Here is a 14706-nt window from a genome sequence, read left to right as displayed (position 1 = left end):
CTTATGTTCTTTATCAAGGCCTAGAAACTGCTGTGCATGATACTGGAATTCAAATTCTGAATATATCCCATTAAGGACAGGAAAATGAGATAAATGGTTAACTTCCTCACGTAGAAGGATGTGGGGGAAGGGGTTGGCGAAGGAGAGGTACAAACGAATGGTCTAGTTGGATGCATGAGCGGCGCAGGCTTGGAGGGCCGAAGGGCCTGTTTCCTGCGCTGTACTGTTCTTCGTTCTATATTTACCCGGCTGCTTTCTGGGAGGGCAGGTCTGTCATATGAGGAGAGACTACTTGGTTAGGATTGTATTCACTGGAGTTTAGAAGAGTGAGAAGGGATCTCTGAAACTTATAAAATTCTAATAGCGTTAGGTAGATTCAGAAAGAATGTTCCCAATGGTGGGGGAGTCCGGTACTAGGGGTCATAGTTTGAGGATAAGGGATAAACCTTTTAGAACGGAGGTGAGGAGAAATGTGAGGTGAGTGATGAATGTTTTGAATTCACTACCACAGAAAGTAGTTGAGGACAAAACATTGCCCAATTTCAAGAAGGAATTAGATATCGCTCTTGGTGCTAAAGAGAACAAGGGATTGGGGGAGGGGGAGGAGGAGGAGGAGGAAGAATCAGGATATTGAATTCGATGATCAGTCATGATCAAGACAAACAGTGGAGCAGGCTCAAAGGCCATTGGTTGGCACTGCTATCTCAGGCTCAAGGACCTGGGATTGATTCCAGCCTTCAGTGGCTGTGTGGAGTTTGTACGTTCTCTCATCGTCTGCTGGGTTTCCTCCCACTTTGCAAAGATGTGCGGGTTAGATGCACTGGTCATTCTAACTGTCCCAGGATGTGTAGGTTAAGTGGATTAACCATGGTAAATGCACATGGTTACAGGGGTAGGGTGGAGGAGGGGGCCTGGATAAGATGTCTTCAGAGAATCAGTGCAGATTTGATGGGCCAAATGGTCTCTTCCTGCACTGTAAGAATTCTATATATCTATGTTTCTGAGAAAGTACAGGCATGGGACTGACAGGCTGAATGTCCTGTTCTTTTATTGTCATTCTCCACGGTTGGGGGAAAATTCTGAAAGCACAAAGCATTAAGAATAGAAAACTAAAACATTAACTAAATAGAATGAAGGGTTAACATTGTCGGTGCATATGGAATATTAGAATGTGCACCCAAGAATAATAGATCCCAAATCTTTGAAGTTATAATCTCGCATTGCATTCTCAAGAAATCCAACAGAGTGATCAGAACAACATGCAATATAATCACTACTATTAACGGCTTAGAAGAAATCATGTACATCCTTTGGTTGTTACACACGCCCAAGCACAATGTTGTAACCCTTACCCAATCCATATAGGAAACAATTACTAACACGTGTAAAGTGTTTTATCTTTTTAAACGAGAGATTTGATTCACTGCACTTTTTCAGGAATAGCTCACAAACCTGCAAGATCTTCTGTAGTTGCTTGTTGTTCTCTACAACCAAGATATTAGCTTCACTGTCACTCGCCACATAATGACAGGCTTCAGGTGAATTTGTGGTGTAGATTCCCACAGCCAATCCGCTAATGTGCAAAAGAAACAAAGAAAGAAATCTTTAAAAATGCGAGGCTCCGAAAATCTGAAGCCTTTCCAGCAGCTGATCATAGGTCTGGCAAGTTTGCCAGAACAGCCATGTTTACTGAACGGTCTGGAACAGCGGGCGGACAGTGGGGAAGGAAGGGAAGGAGTGGAACTGCCACTTTGAGGCTGTCGATATAAAGAGGATCAGGACAGGGGTGAGGGCTAACTTGTTAGGGAGCCCCTGAACTTGGGCCTTCTGGTGGGACCCAACGTACGGATGAAGCAGATCTTGGCTCACCTTGTGTGTCTGAGGCATGTATATAGTTTTAAGGTTTGAAATGTTATGACTGTAATTTGTATAGAACTGTAAAAAGTTTTAATTTTGCACTGTTTACAATTCTAAGACGTATAGATGTGCAATGGCTTATTTGAGATTTTTATGAATAAAGTATATTTTTGGAAAAAAAGTTCTAAAATCTTTGCTTTAAATTCAGGAGCCACTTTATAGTGCATAGACTATGCAGAAACAGGCCATTTGGCCCAAATTGCTGGTGCTCCATAAACGCTTCTTCTAATGCGCTCTTCTGGTATTGAACATCCAAGCTTTTTTGCTCAGTCACTTCCTGTGGTAGTGAGTTCCATATTCTAACCACTCTGAGTAAAGAAATTCCTTCTCACTTCCCACACTGGATTTATGAGTAACTATTGTGTATTTTTGGCCCCTGGAGTTGGATTCTCCCAGGAGTGTCCTACCCACATCTAACCCATTCATGTTAGAAATCTCCACTAGCTCTACCCCAAGTCTTCACTTTTCTAAAGAAGTGCCAACCTATTTAACCTTCCCCAGAAGTTGTTATATTTCATGTCAAGTACAAAACTTGAGAATTTTTTTTTTAAAACACTTTCTCCAGGGCTCGTGTGTCCGTGTACACAATTCTGCGGGTGCAGCCTAACAGGAGTCCTGTATAACTTTAACATAACTTCGACAGTTTCAGATGCTAGAAATAAATCCCAGAGCCTTGTTAGCATTTTTAATTGCTTTGCTGACCTGCAATGTTGCTTTTAATAAGTTGAACAATTTCATTCCTAGATCCCTTTGCTCTTATAACTCATTCAGTTCCTTATTTTCTAAGCTTAGGTGGTGATTATTTCTTCTACTGAAGTATGGTACAAGGGAAGTCGACCTGCATATAAAACAACCCCACTTGTTTGGTGCTAAAATGCATGTTTATTTATTAGAGTCACAAGTAGACTTACATTAACACTGCAATGAAGTTACTGTGAAAATCCCCTCGTCACCACACTTCAGCATCTGTTTGGGTACACTGAAGGAGAATTTAGTGTGGCCGCTGCACCTAACCAGCATGTCTTTCAGACTGTGGGAGGAAACTGGAGCAAACAAAGAAAACCCACGCAGGCATGGGGAGAACATGTAGACAATGACCCTAGACAGGAATTGTACCCCTATCGCTGTGAGGCAGCATTGCTCATCACTGCGCCGTCCCATGTTTAGGCCTACGCTCAGCAGATTAGTCAACCACCCCATTTTTAGGATATTCAGAGATAGACGTTTAGGGTTATACTCGCTTTACAAATCAGTGCATGGCATCAAGCAGGCGATACAGACCGTGTTGCCAAGGGGAAGCATGGGAATTTAAGACATTCCCACACAGAGCAATTGACCAATAGAAATGGATCCTCCTGCAGCAACAGCTCCTGCTTTTGGAGGGATTTTTTTGAAGCTCTAAAGATTGACTACATCTATATTACAATTTAAGTTTCTAATGACTTCTTGCATTTCTTCACTAATGTCAATTGAATCCACAGTTTAGAATTAAATAACTTGTCAAATTAGCATATGGTACTAAGTCCAAGTCATTAGTGTAAATTATAACATGGGTTCACACTGATTTTCTGGAACACCTTCCATTTTGAATCATTGGCCTTTACCCAGACTAATTTTTAGCCAAGTCACTCCCTGTTCGACTTGTTCATAAATTTTTAACTGTCCTTTGTTTTAAGATTACTATGTGGTGTCCTATTAAAGGCCTTTTGATACTCATCTATTGCATTGCCCTGTTCCACTCTGTTATCCATTCAAACAACTATCAGATTAACTAAGCATGACTTTGCTTTTCTGATACTGTGCTCAATGTTTCCTCCCAACAGAATCACTTCTTTTAGTCATGGTTCCAATATCCTTCCTATCACCTATCATTAAGGTCATTTATAGTCTCCAGGTTTTATGCTCTCTATTTATAGAAGAACAATATTAGCTGTTATCCTCTGGGACTATCCCATCTTCTTACCCACAAATAAACTAATACCTCTGCATCTCCTCCCTTGAAGGTACACGGATCCACACCATCCAAACCCGGGATCATATCCTCTTCTCGTTTTTAAAATTCTCAGTCATTTTCCCTTTCTCCACCCCAACAGTGCTCGATATTCTTTTTAAGATAATCCTCGGGTGAAATGCCCACTTCATTACTTGTAAAGATGGAGGCAAGTAGCTATGCTTCAAGGACAGCACGGCGGCACAGTGGTTAGCACTGCTGCCTCAGTACCAGGGACCCGCATTCGATTCCCAGCTTGGGTCACTGTCTGTGCAGACTCTGCACATTCTCCCCGTCTCTGCATAAATTTCCTCTGGGTGCTCTGGTTTCCTCCCAGTCTGAATTCCCACTCTATCTCCCATGCTAAATTCTCCCTCAGTGTACCCAAACAGACGGCGGAGTGTGGCAACCAGGGGATTTTCACAGTAACTTCACTGCAGTGGTGATGTAGCAATGATGGAGATGCTGGCATTGGACTGGGGCAGCCACAGTAAGAAGTCTCACAACACCAGGTTAAAATCCAACAGGTTTATTTGGAATCACGAGCTTTCAGAGTGCTGCTCCTTCAGCAGTAGAGTCCTTCATTCTTTAACCTAGTGTTGTGAGACTTTTTACAGTGTTAACATAAGCCTGCTTGGGACATTAATAAATAAACGTTAAACTATTTGTGCTCCTATCCCTTATATAGCGTTTTGTGACATTTGTGTCAGAGAATACTTCATTATTTCTTTTTATGCTCCCTAATAGTTTGATTTTGTCATTTCTTTTGCCTTCCGGATTTTTCAAAATTCCTCACATTAAAGATGCTTTGTTTTGATTTGCAATCCTTCAGTATTGGAGTTTCTTAAATACAGGTCCTTTATTTCAGTTCTGTTTTTCCTTTAGGTGTTTGGCATAGAGGGAGTGCTCCACCCCAGAGGAAGCTCAGTCAGAGTATGTTTAAAAGTAGAGATTGAGAGATTTCTGATTCACAATAACGTAAAGAAAGTGCAGTGTCTCACCAGCCATAATCCAACAGAACAGACCTGATGGGCTGAATGGCCTACTCCAGTTTCTATGATCATTCACAACGCCCCATGATTCCCCTGTTTTTTGATAGAATACATTTTCCTTGAACTTGGTTCCCATTACCCTTTCCCTACTAACCGTTTACCTTTAATTCCAGACTCATTGCCTCATATTTTATTTGTGTTACTCTCAATCTTAACCTTGAACTTTCACTGTCTGAATCAAAATGGATTTTTAGTCGATTAGTGAGCATACACTCTGACCCGCACGTCAGTGAAACAGAGATGGTGGTATTTTCTTTCCAAACATACACCTTGGCATTTAAGCTGCTGTTCCTGCAGTGACACGGGGGAGCGGGCGGAGATCAATGAACAACAGAGACCGCCTTTCTTTCAAGGTATGCAATTCAAATTCATTGCACAACTGGGCTGGGAGCCACAGTAAGCAGAGACTTACATCTCCAATATGTTGTTTAAAAGAGAGCAGAGACAGTGGAGGGGGTAGAGGAGGTGGCAGCAGCGAGGGGGAAGGGAGGGAAGAGAGCACAGAAGGAGGTGGTGAAGGGAGGGAGAGAGAGCAGGGGAGGAGAAGGCAGCGAGGGGGGGGGGGGCAGGAAGGAAGGAAGCGGGGGAGACAGGGAAGAGCAGAGGTGGCAATGGGGGAAGAGAGCAAAGTAGGAGAGGAAAGAAAAATGATTTGGCAGGAGGTGTAATGCTGCCTTCCAGAATGCGATATTGGCAGAATGGAAAGAATGAACATTCTTTTGTCTGCAAGAACCCTGTCAGAATGAATCATTGTGCTTTATTCTGCATGACAGAGCTGTGAGGAATATCAGCAATAACATTCTTTAACAGCAAGCTTCTTATTGTTTCAGTGCCTGCACACAATAAACATCCCTCGACAGTGACTCAAGAAATGTACTAGTACTTAGGACAATGATTATGAGCCTTATGCAGCAGTTTGTTGTTTACTTTCTTTTAAATAATGATCTGTCTACTTTGAGGCTATGTTGCGTTTATTTTTCCATGAATCCCACTGTTAACCAAAACGGCCCCCCTGCCCTGATCCTATCCTTGTAACCTCACACATTTCCCATCGCTAATCCTTCTAACTTACACACTGTTGGACACTAAGGGGCAATTGAGTATGGCCAATTCATGTACCCTGCATATCTTTGGACTGGGGGAAGAAACCAGAGCACCGGGAGGAAACCCATGCAGACACTGGGAGAACTTGCAAACTCCACACAGACAGTAACCCCAGCCAGGAACTGAACCCTTACCCCTGGTGCCACTCCAAAAGCATTTTCAATATTCTCATTGGAAATATTAACAGCTCAGTGTCAGATTGTATATGGAGAGATCAACACTAACAATCCAGGAAGATCATGAGCAGCATGGTGGTGGCAAAGTAGTTGGCATTGCTACCTCACAGCGCCAGGGACCCAGGCTCAATTCCAGCCTTGGGTGATGTGTGGAGTTTGCACGTTCTCCCCATGTCTGCATGGGATTCCTCCAAGTGTCCCTCTTTCCTCCCACACACTAAGACGTGCAGGTTAGGTGGATCTGCCATGCTAAATTGCCCCTCATGGCACAACTGCTGCCTCTCAGCACCAGGGACATGGGTCTGATTCTTGGCTTGGGTAACCGCCTGTGTGGAGTCTGCATGTTCTCCCCATTGAACAGGTAGTATGTGTCGGTCTTCACAGTGGAAGACACAAATGACATGCCAAAAATTGATGGCACGAAGACTATGGCAGGTGAGGACCTAGAAACTATTATTACGAAAGAGGTAGTGTTGGGCAAGTTAACGGGGTTAAAAGGTAGACAAGTCCCCTGGTCCGGATGGAATGTATCCCAGGATACTAAAAGAAATGGCGAGAGAAACAGCAAGTGCATTAGTGGTAATTTACCAGAATTTGCTGGACTCTGGGAAAACAGCAAATGTGATGCCATTGTTGAAAAAAAAAAGGAGGTAGACAAAAGGTGGATAATTATAGTCCAGTTAGCTTAACTTCTGTAGTAGGGAAAATGCTTGAGTCTATCAAGGAAGAAACAGCAAGACATCTGGATATAAACTGTCCTATTGGTAAGACACAGCATGGGTTCAAGAAGGGAAGATCATGTTTGACTAATTTGGTGGAATTGAGAACATTACATGTGCAGTGGACAATGGGGAACCTGTGGATGTGATGTATCTGGATTTCCAGAAGGCATTTGACAAGGTGCTGCACCAAAGACTGCTACATAAGATAAAAAAAGGTGCATGATGTTACGGGTAATGTATTAGCAAGGATAGAGGATTGGTTAACTAACAGAAAGCAAATAGTGGGGGTAAATGGGTGTTTTTCTGGTTGGTGATCAGTGACTAGTACCTAGTGGTGTGCCTCAGAGATCAACATTGGGACCGCAATTGTTTACGATTTCCATAGATGATTTGGAGTTGGGGACCTAGTGTAGTGTGTCATAATTCGCAGATGACACTAAGATGGGCGGAAGAGCAAAGTTTGCAGAGGATGCTGAAAGTCTGCAAAGGGATATAGATAGTCTAAGCGAGTGGGCGAAGGTCTGGCGAATGGAGTACAGTGTTGTTAAATGTGAGGTCACCCATTTTGGTAGGACTAACGGCAAAATGGACTGTTATTTAAATGGTAAAAAAAATCGCAGCATGCTGCTGTGCAGAGGGATCTGGGTGTCCTTGTGCAAGAATCACAAGGTGTTGGCTTGCAAGTGCAGTAGGTAATTAAGAAGACAAATGGAATTTTGTCCTTCATTGGTAGAGGGATGGAGTTTAAAAAACAGCAAGGTTATGTTGCAACAAAATAAGGGGAAGCAGATTTAGGACTGAGTTGAGGAGGAACGTCTTCACACACAGTTGTGAATCTGTGGAATTCCCTGCCCAGTGAAGCAGTTGAGGCTACCTCATTGAATGTTTTTAAGGCAAGGATAGATAAATCTTTGAACAGTAAAGGAATTACAATGAGCGGGTGGGTGAGTGGATCTAAGTCCACAAAAAGGTCAGCCATGATCTTATTGAATGGCGGAGCAGGCTCGAGGGCCCGATGGCCCGATGGTCTACCTAGTTCTTATGTCTGCATGGTTTTCCTCCAGATTCCATCCACAGGCCAAAAAAAAAGTGTTTAGGTGCACTGACCGCGCTAAATTCTCCCCAGTGTACCTGAACAGACACTGGAGTGCAGCAACTAGTGGATTTTCACAGTAGCTTCATTGCAGTGTTTGTTTATTATTGTCACAATGTCAGGATTAGCAGGGTAAATAAGATGGGTCATGGAGATAGAGCCTGGACGGAATCGTTGTTGATGCATGCTCAATGGCCTCTTTCTGCACTGTAGGGATTCTACGATTCTAAGAATATCGGGTTTCTGTGCTAGCTTTTGTTTTGGATGATGATGATAATCTTTACTGAGCTGCAGTAAAGTATGAAATATGTGACCAAAACCAAATTACATTATTTGATTGCAGGATTCTAAAAATTGCCCTGATATCCAGCGACACGCTAGAACACATGGACACAAAAAGGGCTCTGAAGGTCTGCCTGCATTCAGCATCAAGATTAGCACAGGAAGCATAGACAGCTGGGCAGGTGCCAAAGGGCTGCCATCCCAGCATAACTAAAGCCAATTGGAAAGAAGCTCCATAAGACGCTGCCATGTCAGCCATTGCAGTCTAATCAATAACTTGTGCCATACCCTGCCAGGATCGCTCCGATATCTGCAATGAACCACTCAGGGGAATTGAAACCAAGGATTCCAACACCATGGAAACGCTGGAGACCAAGCTATAAGTAAAAAAAAATGAAAAAGGCGCATCTTTAAAATGGTGTTTCCATATGCAAAAGATGCAATTCTAGACCATAAAACAGACAATGACATTATTTTAGTTTCAAAGCAATTAAGCAACCTAATGATACAATAATTGCGGTTGGTTTGTGACCCCATTAGATTCCAAGAATAGATTATCGTAGAATCCCAGTAGTGCAGGAGGCCATTTGATCCATCGAGTCTGCACCAATCACAAATCCCACCCAGGCCCTATCCACATATTTACCCTGCTAACTCCCTGATACTAAAGGGGCAATTTGGCATGGCCAATCAACATGACCTGCACATCTTTGCACTGTGGGAGGAAACCAGAGTACCTGGAGGAAACCCACACAGACAAGCTGGGAACTGAACCCAGACCCCTCGCGCCGTGAGGCCGCAGTGCTAACCACTATGCCACCATGCCATCCCAAAAGCATTTGATATTTTCAGAATAAACAACAGCTCAGTCTGACGTTGTACATAGAGGGATCAACACTAACAATCCAGGAAGAGCATTAGCAGCTGGGCAGCACAGTGGTTAACACTGCTGCTTCACAGAGCCAGGGATCCGGGTTTGATTCCAGCCTTGGGTCACTGTCTATGTGGAGTTTGCACATTCTCCCCGTATTCTCATGGGTTTCCTCCAACAGTCCAAAAGACGTACAGGTTAGGTGGATTACTGAGCTGGCCAGAATGAGCTTTTTGACTTGTGACTGCCAGAAGCTTCTTTGTAAAGTAGGGTGGGAGCAGGAACTCCACACTTTCACTATTGCCTGGTAGTGGTTTAATTGGAAATCATGACAAACTAGAAACCTTACTATTCAAGTTAGGCAATTCATATGGAAGCCTGCTAAAGGGCAGAGAACAGTAATGCAAATACCTCTGGGGGAAAATCACTAAAGATGTGCTGTGCTCTTAAATATTGGACGTGAATTCAGAGCAATGAGAACCAAACGAGACCCGCAAGGATGGTTGAAACAATACCAAATTGGTCTTGAACTAGCATTAGACAACACTGGAATCCACCTCCCCCTGTCCCAATAGGATGTGGGCAGTGCCCATGAATGACTAAGATGATGCTTGAATTTCCCAGTCACTGGCTTTGCTTATAGCTGCGCGCACAAAGCCAGTTAGATTTAACAGTTATCTTTCTATAAAGATAAGAAAGCCATCTAAAGAAGCTAATGCATAGTATAATGCGCCCTGGAACTGACTGCGTTTCATTTGTTCAGGAAGGAGTATTTCCATCTACCTTCAGAAAGCTTTTTGCAGCATCCCTGCATTCGTTATAGTACTGTTTAAACGTCAGCTTCTTCCACTCTTCACCGTGCTTCGATGCAAGGGCTGCATAGTCCCCATACTTTTCCACAGACTCCATGAACATCTGAGGTATAGTCACTGGTGGCTGCTCCGAGCAACTTGGATCGTCCATTCTCAGCTTGACCTCATTGTCCTTGTTTGTGGTGCAGAAGCTTGGGCCAGCTGAGCCTAAACTCTCAGTAACCATCCGAAGTACATCTTCTAAAGAAAACAAGAGCAAGGACATTCAGTGATATGGCTTTGTTTCCACTGGCGTCACTAAGTTCTGTCCGCACCAGTCATACTGAAGTGTTTATGTAAACAGGCACTCAGTCTTCACAATGTTCTGATAATGAACTTACAAGGTATGGATTTTCAGAGTCAGAGGGAGGCCATTTGGACCTACTGCCGGAGTTCGTAAGTCTATCCTCATAATGAATGCTTGGCTAAGAATCGCGATTCAGAAAATAATTATCCCAGTCAGGGGGTCTGCTTTGATAACCCAAGAGAACTGTTGACTTTGCTTTATTACCATCTTCAAGTGGTTATAAGTTACTCTTCTCTATGATCTTTGGTCAATAGCTCAGCGTTCATTTGCACAAGATTAAGAGGCGGACACCAGTTTTTGGTGTTTCAATGGTTTGTCTTGATTGACATTTTATAGGGTTATAGAAATAGCAGTTTTTTTTTTACCCCCAAAAGAATTGTGAATGGGTGATTTTTACTTCCTGAGCAGCTCATGTATGACATTGTTACAATTTGTATACAGGGTGAATGGGCATGGGGAATGGGTGGGGGTGAGTGTTATGTTGGGGCAAAGGCCAGAGGTACCTAACATCCTTTATACAACAGGTACAAAGTCCCAGTGAACTGAGGCAGACCTTCTAAAAAGCCCACCTCAGCACTCGGCCTCTTCTAGTGTCTGTCTACGCTCCGTTTCAGAGACCGCCGGGCTCAACTCCACTCCTCAGGGCACCAAACCAAATGAAAAGTTGCCAAGGCAAGGATAAATCTCAAACTAAATGCATCAAAATGACATTTTTCAAATTTCCACAGCACTCATCTCATAGCTTCCCTGGTTGAAATTTCCTAACAAATGCCAATTTAGGGGGGAGTTTCTACTTCAGGTCCATAAAGATAACCAAACTTTCAATCAAACCCTCAAAAAAATGAACAGGCCTCTGTCTAAGCACGGGTCAGAAACAGCTCAAACAGGTTAAAGGTCAACTTACCATCTGATTTCCACCCCCCCTGCCAACCCTGTCAAAAATCAGCAGACAGGCTGGGAGTGGGGTGGGGGAAGAATGGAACAGTAGAAATCAGGAGGGAAGGTGGAGAAGGTCAGCCCAATTAATTTTATATTAAAAAGGCCCTCATCCCACTGCTGCTGATGTTTGGCCAGCTTCATGGAATCGTACACCATGTGGGGAGGTCGCCCAATGAGGGGCGGGGGGTGAGGGGTGGCATCAATCCTTGCTCCTGGTAATTGCCAGGTAGGCTGGCTGGCTTTGGGAACGGGAGCCCCCGACTGGAGGCAGTTAGCTGTCCGAACAGCAACATATTACAATGGGACTTCTGAAAATGGCTGGTGGACAGGGTCTCTGCTGCAACCAATAAATTTAGCCCAAATTCCCACCCTCATTTCCTTAAAAAAAAAGAGGAGGTGGGGACAGACAAAACCAACATCTGTCCTAGAACTCCGAACTTGCATACAAAGCAAATTATTCAGCCTCAGGGACCATTTGGGATGGGCTACAAATGCTGGTCTTGCTGCTAACACCCACATAAATGGAAAAAAAAAACCATAATTGACTAGCATTCCACCAAACAAGAACTGTTTCCTAATCTTCCCTTCATGCAATTCATGTTGAGGACAAGTTGAATATTTGTACATTTACTCGACTATCCTTTCCATAAAGGCACAAGTCACCTCATCATTCATTAACCACTCTTCAAACTATTCACTAACTAAACATGTAATGTTAACCCAAGTCGAAAATATGGCATAGGCACGTCCCTAGTACGGATGTCTAAGGGGAAGAAACACCCTGCGTTTTTTCCTACCCTAGCTAGGTCAGTGTGCTCTGGAACAATGTCAGTCTCTTGTCTTCACCTGAAGATGGGATGTGGTTAGCAAACTGAGCTTGTTCGCCAGCTGCTGCCAACAAGGTGAGCTGAAGCTATTAGAAACCAGCTGTACAAACGGAAGTTCCAGAAAATCCCATTAAAACAGGGGGTGGATAACCAGCATAATAGTTTCCCACACCCTTTTCCTCAATTCTCCAGGCTCAGTTAAGAGAAAAATCCACTTTCTGGTCTTCACTTCCACTGCATTTTGAACAATTCCCATTTCTTTGTCATGATATTCTGATAAAACGGTTACATTACAAAGGAATCACATTTAGGGTTAAGGTGTGCAGGAGAGATCTTAGGAAACACTTCTACACGCAGAGAACATTGGAGGTTTGAAATTCTCTTCCTCATTGTTGGTGGATGTTGCTTCAATTATTAGTTCAAGTCTGAGATAGTCAATTTTTTTATAGAGCAGGGTTATCAAGGAATATGGGTTTAAGGCAAGTACATGAGTTAGGCCTAGATCAGCCACGATTTTAGTGAATGGAGGAGCGGGCACCTGGGGCTGAATGGCCCACTCCTGATTGTACTTGAAGCAAGTTTTCTATTTTTGGGGAAACATGGTAGCACAGTGGTTAGCACTGCTGCCTCACAGCACCTGGGACCTGGGTGCAAATTCTGACCTCGGGTCACTGTCTGTACAGAGTCAGCACGTTCTCCCCATGTCTGCATGGGTTTCCTCCGAGTGATCTGGTTTTCTCCCACACAAATGTGGAGTTGCTGGCGTTGGACTGGGGGTAAACACAGCAAGAAGTCTCATGGCACCAGGTTAAGTCCAACAAGTTCATTTGGCAGCTCAAGCTTTCAGAGTCTCAGGCTCCTTCACCAAGTGAAGGAAGAGCTGTGTTCACAAACAGGGCACATAGACACAAACTCAATTTACAAGATAATGGCTGCAATGCGAGTCTTTACAGATGATCGAGACTTAAAAGTACAGACAATGTGTGAGTGGAGAGAGGGCCAAGCACAGGTTAAACAGATGTGTATTATCCCCTGCCAGGACAGTTAGTGAGATTTTGCAAGCTCAGGCAAGGTTGTGGGGGGTCACATATAGTGTGACATGAAGGCCACATTGGTCGCCTTCACGATAACGCAGAATCGCTGAGCAGAAACTGATAGCCAAGTTCCGCACATGAGAACAGCCTCAACTGGGATCTTGGGTTCATGTCACTATCTGTAACTACTACTACACACCACCGCCCCCCTCCCCCCCCATAGCTTGCCTGGGCTTGCAAAACCTTACTAACTGTCCTGACTGGAGACTATACACATCTCTTTAACCTGTGCTTAACCCTCTCTCCACTCACATCGGACCTTTAAGACTCAATTACAAACTCATCACTTGCATTCCAACCATTATCTTGTAAATTGAGTTTAGGTCTGTATCTGCCCTGTTTGTGAACACGGCTCACCTGATGAGGAAGCCTGAGACTCCAAAAACTAGGCTGCCAAATAAACCTGTTGGACTTTAACCTGGTGTTGAGAGATTTCTTACGGCGCTTCCTCCCACACTCCAAAGATGTGCAGGTTAAGTTGATTGTCATGCTATACTGTGTCTTAGTGTCAGGGGGACTAGCAGGGTAAATGTGTGGGGTTATGGAGATGGGATTGTTATCAGTGCAAGCTCGATGGCCTTCTCCTGCACTGTAGGGATTATATGGTTCCTTCTATTCTATGCAACCTTTTGACTGACGTACATCAAAATGGAAACTTTTCACTTTATTACTTTTTGGGGATTCGTGGCCAATGAAGAAATTGGATTTTGAATTTAATTCAATTTTCTTGACTGGGAAATACTTGTTATTGGCACCAGGAGTTCAAACCCCCAAGACTGCTCATTGTAAACATTCCTTGTTTTGCTAAGAAGAAATCATTTGTCATGGTTACAGAAACAATATGACCTTTAGGCTGATGGCAACAAAAGAATTTGCAGTTCTAAAGCACTTTCATATCTTCACAGTGCAAAGCATTTGATATTCAATTAATTACTTTTGAAATGCAGTGCAGTGGCACATTACAGACAATTCAATTTACATACACCCAGGCCCCATAAATATTAAGGTGTGATGCTGGCATAGAGCTTCCACTATGGCACAATCCTCAAAATGCTCCAAGGTGCCTCAGCTGCTTATGCAGAAGGCGCAAGCCCCTACAAACTCATTACCATAAGCCCACATATACAACCACAAGTCACAGCAATCCAGTGTGACTAATTGCAGTGGGTTCGTGACTTGACATCCTCCACATGCTGGGATGGAGTGAGATTGCCAGGAAATGAGCTAATCTTCAACTAACCGATTTAATGCTTTGGGTCTTATTGCTGGCTTCATCTGACTGCTTTGATCTGTCCTTGGTTCACAAGCCCCCACGACCAATTGAAATCACACAGCTGCTCTGCCCCGTTCAACGTGACTGTGTTTAGACTCATTCAAAACAACTGCAGCCACTATGGGGGTGGAGGGAAGAGACATGCGTCAGGTTTCAACTGACTTCTGAGTAACTTCAGGTTAACATCGGTCAATATTACCTGTGCGTC

General features: G+C 43.6%; 1 protein-coding gene across 5 annotated transcripts in view; it reads right to left on the bottom strand.

Annotated features, from left to right (window-relative positions):
- acsbg2 (acyl-CoA synthetase bubblegum family member 2) overlaps positions 1-14706 on the bottom strand; it is a 55582-nt gene that overhangs the window by 24130 nt on the left and 16746 nt on the right. For all 5 annotated transcript variants that reach the window (XM_080213281.1, XM_080213280.1, XM_080213282.1 and 2 more), the window contains exons 4-6: positions 9991-10259; positions 8625-8713; positions 1453-1573 (exon numbers count right to left, since the gene is read on the bottom strand). In XM_080213281.1, the coding sequence (XP_080069407.1) occupies positions 1453-1573; positions 8625-8713; positions 9991-10259 (479 nt within the window). The remainder of the gene's footprint in view (positions 1-1452; positions 1574-8624; positions 8714-9990; positions 10260-14706) is intronic.

This window comes from Carcharhinus amblyrhynchos, chromosome 26 (assembly GCF_965287045.1).
Source record: "Carcharhinus amblyrhynchos chromosome 26, sCarAmb.v2.hapA, whole genome shotgun sequence".
Taxonomy (NCBI): Eukaryota; Metazoa; Chordata; class Chondrichthyes; order Carcharhiniformes; family Carcharhinidae; genus Carcharhinus; species Carcharhinus amblyrhynchos.
This window is presented reverse-complemented; position numbering and strand designations above follow the sequence as displayed.